The sequence below is a fragment of the Cercospora beticola genome, chromosome 3 (genome assembly GCF_033473495.1).
Source record: "Cercospora beticola chromosome 3, complete sequence".
Taxonomy (NCBI): domain Eukaryota; kingdom Fungi; phylum Ascomycota; class Dothideomycetes; order Mycosphaerellales; family Mycosphaerellaceae; genus Cercospora; species Cercospora beticola.
In genome coordinates, this window is record NC_088937.1 from 2,099,825 (window position 1) to 2,112,039 (window position 12,215).

The window sequence follows — 12,215 nt, forward strand, 5'->3', positions numbered from 1 at the left end:
AATACGCAATTCTACATAGGAGCGCTTGCAAGTGCATTTTATGCTGGATGCCCAAGGCGCACTGCGTTGAGAAGTTCAATCTGTGTCCTCAAGCCGAAGCCGTACTTTTCCAAAGAGTGTAGAGCTTCGGCAATCCTGCCATCAGCCCGCAAGCACCTTGCAAAGCATTACTGAAGTCCGGCTTGGTGCTGGAAGTCAAGTAAGGAATTGCGATCGGAAGGAACGTCGCAGCTACGAACAGCTCGTAGAACCATTGCTTGTCTTCGGCAGCATCATTCAGCTCGTCTTCCGTCTCGTTCCGCGACTTTCTTGTTGCTCGGCGTTTGCGGATGAGCCAACCTTTGCGAGCGATCTCGAACAAAGTACACAGGAGAGCTGCGCTTCTCCATCGATAGGCCCACAGATAGACTTGGCTGACGCCCTCCACCGGCAAGATAGAGTCCGGGAGCACATGATACTGAGCCAGAAGTGCTACGTGCTCTGTTGCGTGGAACAGACTGTAGCAAGCCGTATGCAGCAGGGCGGTGGTGTGTAGAATCCGGTCTTCTCCATACTCTGGGCCTGAGCAGAGGGTTCGAAACTTGAGCGACAGAGGTACAAGTCCTACGAGACGTAGCACAGCTCTGGTATCCCAGAGGAGATCTGCGAGGGCTGCGCATCGATATGAGCCAGCTGAAAAGCGCTCAGTCGAGACCGAAAAGCCAAGTCGTTGGCACACTTGTCTGACAATTGGCGCGGATACTCTGAGAGTATCTGAGAGCAGCCATGCGCCATAGTTGATGCTGTGCAATGTTGCTCCGAGTCCGGCAGAGCGACTTATCAGTGCCCCCACACGATCGAGTGTCGTTGGCCTCTTAAATGCATTTCGGGCGGTTGCTCTTGATGGACGGGTCGTATTGCCAGCATCCATGATTTACTCTGACAGCGAGGTCGATGAATGTTCGCGAGCGTCACTCACTTGATCTGTCGTCTTCTGTGTTCGTTGCTGCACGATCTCAAGTTTGTCGCTCCTGCACTGCTGGATTCTTGCGATTTCGGCCTCGCACTCCGAACCGATCGCTACCATTCTGATCACGAGACTGGAGCCCGCGACTGTGTATGAACTACGGAAGGTCACGAGCGAGCATGGCTCAGCATTGAATCGGGCATGTCACTCCGAGATGGCTATTGCAAAGACCGAAATACGGTGTGCTACTAGAAACTCCAACCATTCATAAAGACAACAACAACGGACTCTACAATTGAGCCAGCACGAGTCGTTTTATCAACACTCTTTCAACTACATCGCCACTCAACTATTCAACATGGCACCCATCGCGATCGATCCAGTCGAGATTCCGGCGGAGATCCGCTTTCCCACCAAGACTGTGGCCCCACCAGCAACTGTGAAGCTGCCTCTCATCAACAATGGCTCTTTGAACAACCTGGAGCAATTCGATGTCACTCCAGTGATTGGTACCGAGTTCCCAGAGGCGAACTTGGTCGACATGCTCAATGCTCCCAACGCTGACGAGCTCTTGACCGAGCTTGCTCTGACCAGTAAGTCCGCTGTCTCCAAATCTCTGCTTGCTCAACTAATCGATGGAAAGTCTCCCAGCGTGGCGTGGTCTTCTTCCGCAAGCAGGACAACCTTACCAACGAGCTCCAGAAGCAGCTTATCACCCGTCTGGGTGAGCTCTCTGGCAAGCCAGAATCTTCCGGCCTCCACGTCCACCCTGTCTTCTCGGCCGATGGCAACCACAGTGGTCAGGCAGACAAGGAGATCAGCACCATCAGCTCTCGTACGGCGAAAGATCTGTTCAGTCAGTCTGATCGCCAGGACGTCTGCGCGAAGAAGCAGAGCAGCTTCCAGTGGCATACGGATATTGCGTTTGAGAAGGTCCCTGCGAGCTACAGCAGCTTGCGACTCACAGAGTTGCCAAAGTCTGGTGGTGGTACGTCAACTTGGAGATATCTCGACCCAATGTGACCCTGCTATGGTGACACCGGGCACACGCTCTGTAGTCCTGGCGTTCTGTGACACGAAAGGGTCGCAAATTCTGCTGTATGAGTGGTGACTGACCTTCATCCGTAGATACCCTCTGGGCATCCGGCTACGAACTTTACGACCGTCTCTCTCCAGCAATGCAGCAGTTCTTCGAGGGCAAGACTTGTACCTACGCAGTTCCCGGTTACAACCGTGCCGCCGAAAGAGGAAATTTTTCTCTCTACTCGAAGCCTCGTGGCTCTCCTTTGAACGTCGGCACTGAGCTCCGTGCCACCCACCCCGTAGTGCGCACCAATCCCATCACAGGTGAGAAGGAACGAAACTTGGCAGTCGCTCCCCCGATCGCACTAACCCATTCTACGTATCGCAGGCTGGAAATCGCTCTTTGCCTTGGACTGCCAACAAATCAACGGCCTGACAAAGGGCGAGAGCAATCTCTTCTGCGACTGGTTGAAGAAACTGATCGTCGACAACCACGACTTGCAAGTCCGTCTCCGATGGAAGAACCCCAATGACATCGCAATCTGGGACAAGTAAGTGACCAGCAACCCCTCACTCGCTTCCTTCCCCGAACTGACTCTTCCTTCTTCCTCCTATAGCCGAAGCACCTTCCACAACGCCACCTACGACTACTTCGGTCTCGGAGACAGGTTCGGAAACCGTGCCGTCGGACTCGCAGAAGTTCCATACTACGACCCAAACAGCAAGAGCCGATGGGAATCCTTGGAGGGATCTAACATTGGCAAGTACCTCCATATGGAGTCTATCACGGAGTAGACGCAAAGGCAAAAAGAGTGTCGGGGCAGGGCATGCACGTGGTAGTGGATCAGTTAGAGTACCTGTACCTGCAAGTAAGCAAGCATTTGTGTAGCACAGCATGGACCAACAAGGATTTGATTGGGGGTCCTGAAAAAAGCTTCACTTGACTGCACATCTCCCGCGCGCTGCTGAAATTTTGTCTCCTCTGTCTCGGTCTGCGAATGCGTTTGTTTCCGAACATCTTTCCCAGCTTTGGCTATAGTGGTCTTTTTGCACACACGCACTTCCACGTCGTTGTAACGCTGCAAAGCAACTGCATATTCTTTTGTCGCTCGCCGACCTAGTTTGCAGCGTGATTGCTGTTCACGTCGTTGACCATGTGCAGCCACGTTGCGCTAGTTTCAGCGACCACGTTGCCCACATGCGAGCGATCACCGCGTTTGCGTTCGCAGCGACGATCGCAGCAAGGTTGGTCGTGCACTCGTAGCAACGTGCGCGGCCATTTCCCCAGCGATGCGAGCATCGTGTCTGCACCAAGGAAGGAGATCTGTGAAACAAGAAATTTGAAGTCGGTGTAGTTTGGATTATGTGTTGATTTGCATATAGACATTGCAGTCATATCTTCGTTAACTGATACTAAACTCCTATCGCTTCCTAAAACAAGACATGCACCAACATTCTCTTGGGCGGACTTCGGCTACAGTGCGTTGAGCAGCTGTATTGTTCTGAAAGAGGCAGCATCAAGATACCGTCTGAGATCTCGATGAAGTGCATCGAAGGTAGCTGGTGACATTGGAGGTCTGCCACTTGGTCCAAATAGCGATTGGTCGTGTGCCGCTACATTATAGAGTGCATTGAGTGTATCAAGTCGTTCTGATAACCTTCGAACCATGCTTTGGACACGGTGCAGCTCGCCCATGATAGATTGCAATGGTGGTGGGGGCTCTGTGAGAGTGACACAGTAATAGCTTGGGTCGTGCGCTGGGAGGAATCCATCGATCTCAGCAGGTCCAACAGCCATGTTGTCATGCACAGCGCTTTGATAAGCCTCTACGATCTTCATCAGAGCCAGCGTGATGATGACGAATATGTCTTGATGTGTTGCCGGCGCGCAGTCCAGGACTCTGTCTAGTATTGCGAGGCAGTGCTTATTCTCGGCGACCACTTGCGTGCAAGGTACCGGCACAGGCTGAGGACCACATGGGTTGGCGCGGACACATCGCTGTGATGCATTCCATGAGAGACGTTGCAGACAATGGTTCGCGACCTTCAGGCAGTCGTATGTGCCATCTTGATCGTGATGTGCGTCCATCACCTGCATCGAGTCAATGTCCATCAGAGCTTCGAGGCCAGAGACAGAGTTCGTGTCATAGGGAAACGGTTGATTGTACAAGTCAGACGCCATCGAAAGTGAAGGAGAAGAGGGTATTGATGCAGTCATTCCTGGTATGCTGTTTGGGGATAGGGGTGCCATGTGATCGAATCCGGTATTGATCATTGATCCCGCCAAGTCTTGCGTTCCCTCAAAATGAGCTTGGAGATCTCCGAGTTCAAAGGTGTAGTCGATGCAGTCATCCAGTGGTGCAGATATCATCGATGCGTCTGAGAATCCCAGGGACACAGAAGAAGAGCGAGAACTACCAGCGTCGCTTCCCAGAGCCGAAGCCTGCCACGATGGAGATCTTCTAGCTGTCGCAGGCGATGACAGTGGTGGTGAAGGAAGACCTGTGGTTTGAGCCTCGTGCTCTGCCACTGGTGGCATGAAAGGTGAACCTGTTGGCATGGCCGCCATTTCTTGTGCTCGAAGGCGGTCCTGCCAGGAAATTCGGCCCGATCGTCGAGATAAGTCGTAAAAGCATTCGAGACCTCGCTCGGCGCAGCGTACACAACTGGGTTTTCCCCCGCTACATTTGAGCTTGTGCGAAGCACATTCTCGACAGCTCTGCCGCAACTTCCTCTCCTTGTTGCCGGTTTTGGCAGTGGTTGCCGTTTGTGGTTTGCTGGGCTCAACGTGGCTCGCAGCCAGGCTGGGGTGGTATGAAGTCATGATCTATGATGGTCTTATATACTACGACGTAGAGATCGTTGATCCCAAAGAGTGGCTGCTGCACAGCAATAGCTGAGATCGAAGAAGTGTGAGTAGATCGACGATGGAGGCAAGAGGGCGCCTCAAGGGATAAATATGCACCGCGCGAGCATTCGTGTAACATCTGCAGGTGCGCATGCGAATCTCACGAGGCGTTCTGTACCTCATAGCAACATGAAAGTCTATGCGGGTCCCATTGTTGGTAGGATCGCTTCGTATGTGGCATTCGCTTTGGAAGTGGCCAATGAAGCTGGCGCATTAGAGTAGGCCAAGCTCCACTAAACAGCTGTGGAAGCTGAAGCTTGCAGACAAGAAGACCAAGAGCGACTAGGAAAGTTTCAGCGGCCGCGGATCCTTTGTACCAACAGGCTTATCGCGTATGTCGTCGCAATGGGATTAGTCTCGGCGACTTTCGTGCACGTGTTGGAGCAAGTTGTCGTGGATCCGCTAGGAAGCGAGACCCTGCTTACGGCAGGTCTCTCCATTGCCGATCATAAACACTCTGCACGCGAGGCGCCCCATATGGATGCGAAAGCGCACATGGCAGTGGATCCATTGGTTGGTGCGTGCATGCTAACACCATGCCACGAAGATAGATCAGCTCTTTCGCTCGCCGACCGACTTCACCCCAGCCCCGTGCCTTCGAAGACCATGTCGGAACGAGCGCTCGAAGATGGTGTTGCACTGTTCGCAATTTGTAGCGGCCCACTGTGTTGAACATCACAGCGCTCGTGAGGGCTGTGGGGAGTCTTCGTGATGGAGGCAGAATCAGCATCAGTGGGCTCCATACCCATACACGTACAGCTCGAACAACTGGCAAAAAACCTCTCGACTGCTGCTCGCACGCTGGCCCTGCAGGCGGAAAAGCAGAAGCTGTCATTATCATCGAAGAACGCAGGCGATCAGCTTGGTAACGACGTGAACAATGTGGAGCTACTCAACGCTCGACGCGATGTGCTCTCGCAAGCAAGAGGCATTTGCACGCTGTTGAGTACCCCGGCCGACTTTCTCGAAAGGCTTGCCATGAACGTATGTCACTGCCAAAGAGGGCGAGCTCTGAACATAACAGGTCTTGTGCTAATGTCCTCGATAGACTCAGCTTCTGGGATGTCTCCAGTGGTTGTGCGAGAGTCAAGTCCTGGCAACGATTCCCCGCGAAACGTCGGTACCATTTGGCGACATCGCCGCCATTACCGGCGTCCCAGAAGCACATTTATGCCGCGTGGCTCGAACGATGATGACAGTCGGCTTTCTGCACGAGCCAGTGCCATGTCAAGTTGCGCATACTGCACTTTCAGCGTCCTTCGTCATCAAGCCATCGCTCTTGGATGCCGCACTATTCCTGTCGGATACTGCTGTGCCGGCCTCACTGAAGATGGTCACTGCTTCGAAGCAGTTCGCAGACGTGCAAGATGCACAGCATACCGCATTCAACTTGGCAATGAGTACGCCACACTCATTTGCCAAATCTTGCGAGCAAGAGAGACGTCTCTCACGACGTGCGCAGACATACTTCCGCTACTGCATGGGCGATGACGATGCTGGAGTGAGAGAAGTGCTGGGGCAGCTCGACTGGTCCTCGCTCGGAAATGCCACAATCGTGGACGCCGGGGCTCCCACTTCCATGGTTGCTTCCAGCTTGGCCATCGATTCGCCGCAGCTGAACATCATCGTTCAGCCGTCGGAGGAAGATCCCGCATTGCTGATGCTCGGACAGCATGGACGCAAGCCGTCGCTCGGTGCCTGTTCCACGGTCCGGGACAATCCCCAGCACGTCAAGCAGCGGCTGAGCATCCAGCCACGCGCGATGGGGGCGGTGCAGACCATCGGCAGTGCCTCTGTCTACATTCTGCGTTGCCCTGCCCTATCGCCAGTGCTCGATTGGAAGACGTGGCAGCAGCGAGTCCATGCCGAATTGCGAGCGCACATCAACGTCCTTCGCACCAACGCTGCGTGTAGGCTGCTGCTAGTGGCTAGAGCATTGCCCTCGCAGGCGGATATGCCCAATGCCGACGTCGAAGGCTGCGCACGCCTCCGGGACTTGTCGCTCCTCCAGCTCTCCAATTCGAGCGAGCTGGACAGAGGCACGCTGCGCGCCTTCATCCATAGTCTGCGCCAGGGCTCCGGCGGCAGTCTGCTATTGGTGCAGGAATACAGGTCGCCAGCTAGTCCGTTCGTGGCTTTCGAGATGCGATACGAGGCGCCGACAGCTGCTGATGTCGAGCGACGTGAAGTCATGGGCGGCAAGAGCAGGCAGGGGAGCGTCGCCAATGGCCCGCCTTTCGCCCCACCTGCCGCTCAAATGGTGGGGTTTGTTCGCTAGCCGTCCGCCTGTTTTCCCGTCATCAAATATTCATTCATCCTGCTGAGCCGTCTTTGATCCGCCCAAACTTTGCATCCCGCTCCATCCTTCTCACACACTCTTTGTTCAACCCAGCCGTCGCCCAGCTGCTTACGTGTCACACTAAAGCAATCAGGCCTTCCATCACACAGCTCCCCTTCCTGCGCTATGCATCTCCGCTCCCTCGCTTCTCATTTGAGCGCGGCCAACTCTGATCCAGCCCTAGTCCATCCTAGGCCATCCTCAGTTTCGGCATGCGCCTACGCAGATCTTTGTCTGTGGAGGGAGCTCAGGCACAAGGTCGCACAGCAGCTGTCCACTTCGCTCGCCGAATGCTGTACAACGGCGATCTTTTGACTTTCGCATTCGCCAGGCCCGCCGTCGATCGCTCCCCTCATCAAGCGAATTGTCATCTCTGCACCTTCTGCAGATGGCTTGCTCCTTCCACCACTCCCATTGAGGCGCCGAAATGGGCTTGCTTCGACGTATGCGCCAAGTGGGATGGCGACCGCCCTCTTTCTTATCAACAACCCGCTACGCCCGCCAAACGCGGAACTCTTGCTTTGACGTGCTTAGCCGTGCTTGACTACAGACGTGGTACAAGCGAGCGTACTAACGCAGGAAAGCAGGAGAATATGTTATCTTCGTCAAACATCCTTTCGGGGTGCATACTAACCTTTACGCGGTCCCAAATCGCTCGCCATGCGAGCGATACCAGGTCTTCGGAACTACTTTCGTCGTTCCAACACGTCCCAACCCGGATCAAAAATGTAGAAGATCTACACCTACCAGTTTTGTCTCCTGCTAGTCATGCGTAGCAAGCGACAATACGGGCACAAATCTGCCTAATAAATTGCACCGGTGGATGTATGATTTATTCGACACGTGGTGGTCTGCTCAGGCCCGGCCGTCCTCGTCGACAGTCCAGATGGACAGCAAACAGTCGCACAGCGTCTAGTCTGATCTTAGCAAGCGAAGAAAAGTACGAGAAGCGGGGCAGCTTGAAGGCCTGAGAGACTGCAAAACTCGGGTGTTGTGCTTGTTGAAGCATGTATTCCTTGAGTGATGAACAAAGCAGGCCGGAGAAATGGCCTGGCAAAGCAAAGCAGGATTGAGCAACGCATGACTCGAGCAGATCAACATGCCACAATCCACGCAATGCTCTCATGCCCAAGCAGGGACTGCTCCATGTCACGCATGTGTACGCCTGAACGCCAAACAACCATACCTCGGACGGACGAAAAGGTGTTGCCCTAGCTGGACCCTGAGCAGATCGACGCAGTACTGATCAACAAGTCCTGAACCCAATAACTTTTTCACAGCATACAGAGCTCCAGCTCGTTCGCACCAACAATGAATGCGGCATCGACCATTTGGCTCAGTTTGGCAATCTTCTCTCCCGTCTCGTCGATCGTGATGAACACTGTTGTCTTCGAGTTCGTTGTCATGGGCGTTTTGATCACACCATCACCTGGTGAACTAGCTATCGCGGCTGACATGGAGGGTAGTAATTGCCGCTCCTGTGGTACACGAACACAAAGTCAGCGCAGTCATGCACATGCAAGAGGGTCCCGCGGGCGAACGGCCAAGGAACGTTCGCAGCAAACTCACCTTGCAGTTCTGAATGAAGTCCAGCAACCCTGGCAGAGCAAGTTGAACCTTCTTCTCTCTCCGCGGAAGGTCGAACGAGGATTCGCGAGAAGTCGAAGATGATGAAGAACTGCCAGCTAATGAGGATCGTGAGCCTAAGTCTTCAGAGACATAGCCAGTGTCAATGCTTTGCGATCGTCGACGTGTGCGTTGCTTGTTGATTAGAGGGACGTTCTGTTCGTCTTCCATGTCCATTTCGCGCCAGACGGCAGAGGCGTACAATGCCATGATGTGCAAGCGCTGAGTATGTAGGTTACTGAACTTCGACCAAAGGAATGACAAATTCTTCACGGCAAGAGTCTCGAGGAGGGTTCCGACCTCTATTCCATCTTCGGTTCTGACCAGCGTGCTGATACCTATCCTTTCTTCGTTCTAAGGCCCTTCGTCACTCCGACAAGGCGTCGGCACCTGAACAAGAGAGACAATTACACCCACCGATGCCTACACTTCTCTTACTCCGTGAGCGACTGTGCTAGTCCGCTCCGCTGACACCTGGGCAGGTGCAACACACGTGCTGTGCGTTGCATGCGCAGCTGAGACACCGGTCTGCACATCTCACCTTCGGAGACCGAGCCCGAGCTGAACCACCTCACTCGCAACGATGCTCCACCACAGCAACATGGCAGCACGTGTCACTCACGAGATGATCATGATCATGATCATGGTGCTAGCATGTGACGTGCCAGCCTACTGGAATCGAGGCTGTTCCGGACGTGCTTGCTGCTATCGCTTTGTGAGGGCCACAGAGTCCGCACGTGAAGCTGCGCGGTCCACATGTCTGTTGCAGCAGACGTGAGACACCACTCCAGTTCTCGAGCTTCACTGTTCTGTAGCGGGCTCTGATTCCTCGAAACTTCACAGCCTTCATGATCTTGACGCGTCTTTGTCCTATGCAGCGGGCATGCTCTTACGCCATCCACGGGAATGACATCTTCTGTCCATACGAGAGTTCCTCCACACTCTCACTGTTCATGCTCTTTCATCTCTTGAGGTCTGCATGTTCGTTGGTAGGTGGAGGTTTCGCAGAGTTGACGCGTGAGCGATCCTGCTGTCGGAACGTGTCTTTGTCCTGAGTGCCTGAGCAGGCAACTTCTCGGACAAATGTTTCGCCCGACACGCCGTCGCCGTTGCCGTCTCTCTCGCACACCTTTCAAACAGTCCAAGTTGAAAGACACTCATTTGTCAGCGGAAGATAGAATCGAGTGTCTCATGGATGGCGCGTAGCCACAAGCTACGCCAATGACGCACCCGAGGCACATGTTCTAGCGCGAAAAATGGCAGCCTACAATCGGACGACACTGCGATGGCGTCTTGTCTCGATTCAGCCGAGAGTGCGAGATCCTCCACGTGCGAGACATTGAGAAATACAACAGGACTGCGTTCTCGACATAGGATCCTGAATGAAAATCATCTTTCACAACTGACATTCCGTGCCTGCAGCTCACACAGCTCCGAAGCAAGGTACTAGCGCCCGTGACAGCACTCCGAGTGGCAAGCAGCGAGCCCGAGTTGGAATCCACTCTCATCAAAATCTCAATTCAGCGTTGGCGAACACGTCAGGTCTGATTCGCTATGGCCATCAAGAACAATTTCAAGGCCGATCGAGACATCCCAGATCTGGGAAAGAAGGTTGTCCTGGTGACTGGAGGTGTGAGAAATGCTTTTGCAACCGCGATGGCCTGAGCTGATGGTCTCCAGGTAATGCCGGTATTGGTGCCAGCATCGTAAAGGCTTTGGCCGCTCATAACCCAGGCTGCATCTACCTCTGTGCCAGAACACCCAGCAAAGCGAAAACTGTCATTGATGCCATCAAGCAAGAACACCCGAATGCCAACATCGAGCCACTGGAGCTGGACTTGAACTCCTTCGACAGCATCAGAGCCTGCGCAGCTCAGTTCAACGAGAAGAGCGATCGTCTAGACCAGTTGTACCTCAACGCCGGCATCTCAGGCACAACGCCCGGCCTGACTAAGGAGGGCTACGAGAACACCTTCGGAGTGAACCATGTCGGCCACACGCTGCTATGCCAACTCCTCATGCCAAAACTTCTGCAAACACAAAAGCAGCCCGACTCCGATGTCCGCGTCGTTGTCACCTCCTCCATCGGCGGCCACCGAATCGTGCCCAAATCCGGCTTGATCGATCTTGACACCACCAAGACAGTCGAATCCTCCGGCTTGAACGCCATGACGAAATACGGTCATTCCAAACTAGCAAACATGCTCTTCGCTCGCAAACTCGCTCAGCTTTATCCCGAAATCACCACAACTTCCTTCCATCCCGGAACTGTCAAATCCGAAATCTGGGGCAAAGCTGATGGAATGAAATGGCTCGTTTACCTTGTGTCACCCGTTGTATGGCTCACCGGTGTCGATTGCGATAAGGGTGCCGAGCCGGGTTTGTGGTTGGGCAATGCGGACAAGTCGAGTATTGAGAATGGGCGGTATTATGAGCAGGGCACGTTCGGCAAGCCAAAGGATGGGAATCCGCATGCTGTTAGTCAGGAGTTGGCCGATAGGCTGTGGGAGTGGACGAACAAGGAATTGGAGAGCCATGGTGCGCCAGGTTGGCCGAGTGCTTGAAGACATTAGATGATATCGACAGAAGTGGTCTGAGTTGCTGTTAACAGCTTGTTTGTAAGAAGTTTTAGGGATGGTTGTACTTTCGCTCCTGATACCATTGCGATCATGGTTGCGCGCTAGCTTTGCCTCGTGCCTTCTTCTCTTCCTGCTTGCGACCACAAATGCGTTGAGTGTTGGTGAATCGTTCTCAAAAGTCGGAATTTATGTAAAACTAGTGATTCGAAGTTTTCCATTTTGCATGGTATCAGCTTGCCCGAACCTTCCAAACTTGAACATGAATTATCCTATAGCTGTATATGGGCAGTACTGGTGATCGCAAAACGTTCCGATGAGGACTTCGTCGTCGCTGCCTGTCCCACCAGTTATTGCGCATACAACCCTAAGGTCTTGGCATATCCGAAGCTCTCACTCCGACGCGTCGTCGTTTGTGCTCTCCTCCCGTTGCTTCATAGCTTTCTGACCAACGCGCCACAGATTGCGCTGCCAACGCGTCAAAACTCCGTTGTCCCTTATGCGAACTGCAGCGGAAGCGTCGAACTGGCGAAACCCATCAACCCTCGAGCGACAGGTGCAAGATCTCAGCAAGAGCGTGGAAGGTCCACATAGCCCGAGAGGTGATGGCTGAGCACAGCAGATGCCTCTGCGAAGCCGCAGTTTGACATCACGCAGCAAGCGGCGAGAGGAAAAGACGGGATTGAGTACACGTGCCGATCTATACAGCAGAAAGATCACAGTCTTGAGCCAGAAGTGGCTTGCTCTTGTAAAATACTGCTGCCAGTCCCGCTGGACGCAGCCGAATTTGACGACGCT

The 12,215-nt window shown here is 53.7% G+C and overlaps 6 protein-coding genes across 6 annotated transcripts; 3 read left to right on the forward strand and 3 right to left on the reverse strand.

The window, feature by feature from the left end:
- Positions 1-88: 88 nt before the first annotated feature.
- Positions 89-910, reverse strand: RHO25_004791 (uncharacterized protein; the record flags this gene model as incomplete). The annotated part of the gene is made up of 1 exon (XM_065602594.1): positions 89-910. The coding sequence occupies one exon, from the start codon at positions 908-910 to the stop codon at positions 89-91; it is 822 nt and encodes a 273-aa protein (XP_065458666.1).
- Positions 911-1,304: 394 nt separating this feature from the next.
- On the forward strand, positions 1,305-2,764 carry RHO25_004792 (uncharacterized protein; the record flags this gene model as incomplete). Its single annotated transcript, XM_023595702.2, has 5 exons — positions 1,305-1,539; positions 1,590-1,934; positions 2,075-2,293; positions 2,358-2,520; positions 2,587-2,764. The coding sequence occupies 5 exons, from the start codon at positions 1,305-1,307 to the stop codon at positions 2,762-2,764; spliced, it is 1,140 nt and encodes a 379-aa protein (XP_023457336.1).
- Positions 2,765-3,443: 679 nt separating this feature from the next.
- Positions 3,444-4,340, reverse strand: RHO25_004793 (uncharacterized protein; the record flags this gene model as incomplete). Its single annotated transcript, XM_023595703.2, has 1 exon — positions 3,444-4,340. The coding sequence occupies one exon, from the start codon at positions 4,338-4,340 to the stop codon at positions 3,444-3,446; it is 897 nt and encodes a 298-aa protein (XP_023457341.2).
- Positions 4,341-5,588: 1,248 nt separating this feature from the next.
- On the forward strand, positions 5,589-7,155 carry RHO25_004794 (uncharacterized protein; the record flags this gene model as incomplete). The annotated part of the gene is made up of 2 exons (XM_023595704.1): positions 5,589-5,861; positions 5,926-7,155. 2 exons carry the CDS (start codon positions 5,589-5,591, stop codon positions 7,153-7,155), a joined length of 1,503 nt encoding a protein of 500 aa, XP_023457342.1.
- Positions 7,156-8,489: 1,334 nt separating this feature from the next.
- On the reverse strand, positions 8,490-9,051 carry RHO25_004795 (uncharacterized protein; the record flags this gene model as incomplete). The annotated part of the gene is made up of 2 exons (XM_065602595.1): positions 8,490-8,693; positions 8,785-9,051. The coding sequence occupies 2 exons, from the start codon at positions 9,049-9,051 to the stop codon at positions 8,490-8,492; spliced, it is 471 nt and encodes a 156-aa protein (XP_065458667.1).
- Positions 9,052-10,395: 1,344 nt separating this feature from the next.
- Positions 10,396-11,405, forward strand: RHO25_004796 (uncharacterized protein; the record flags this gene model as incomplete). The annotated part of the gene is made up of 2 exons (XM_023595705.2): positions 10,396-10,471; positions 10,522-11,405. 2 exons carry the CDS (start codon positions 10,396-10,398, stop codon positions 11,403-11,405), a joined length of 960 nt encoding a protein of 319 aa, XP_023457023.1.
- Between the last annotated feature and the right edge of the window lie 810 nt (positions 11,406-12,215).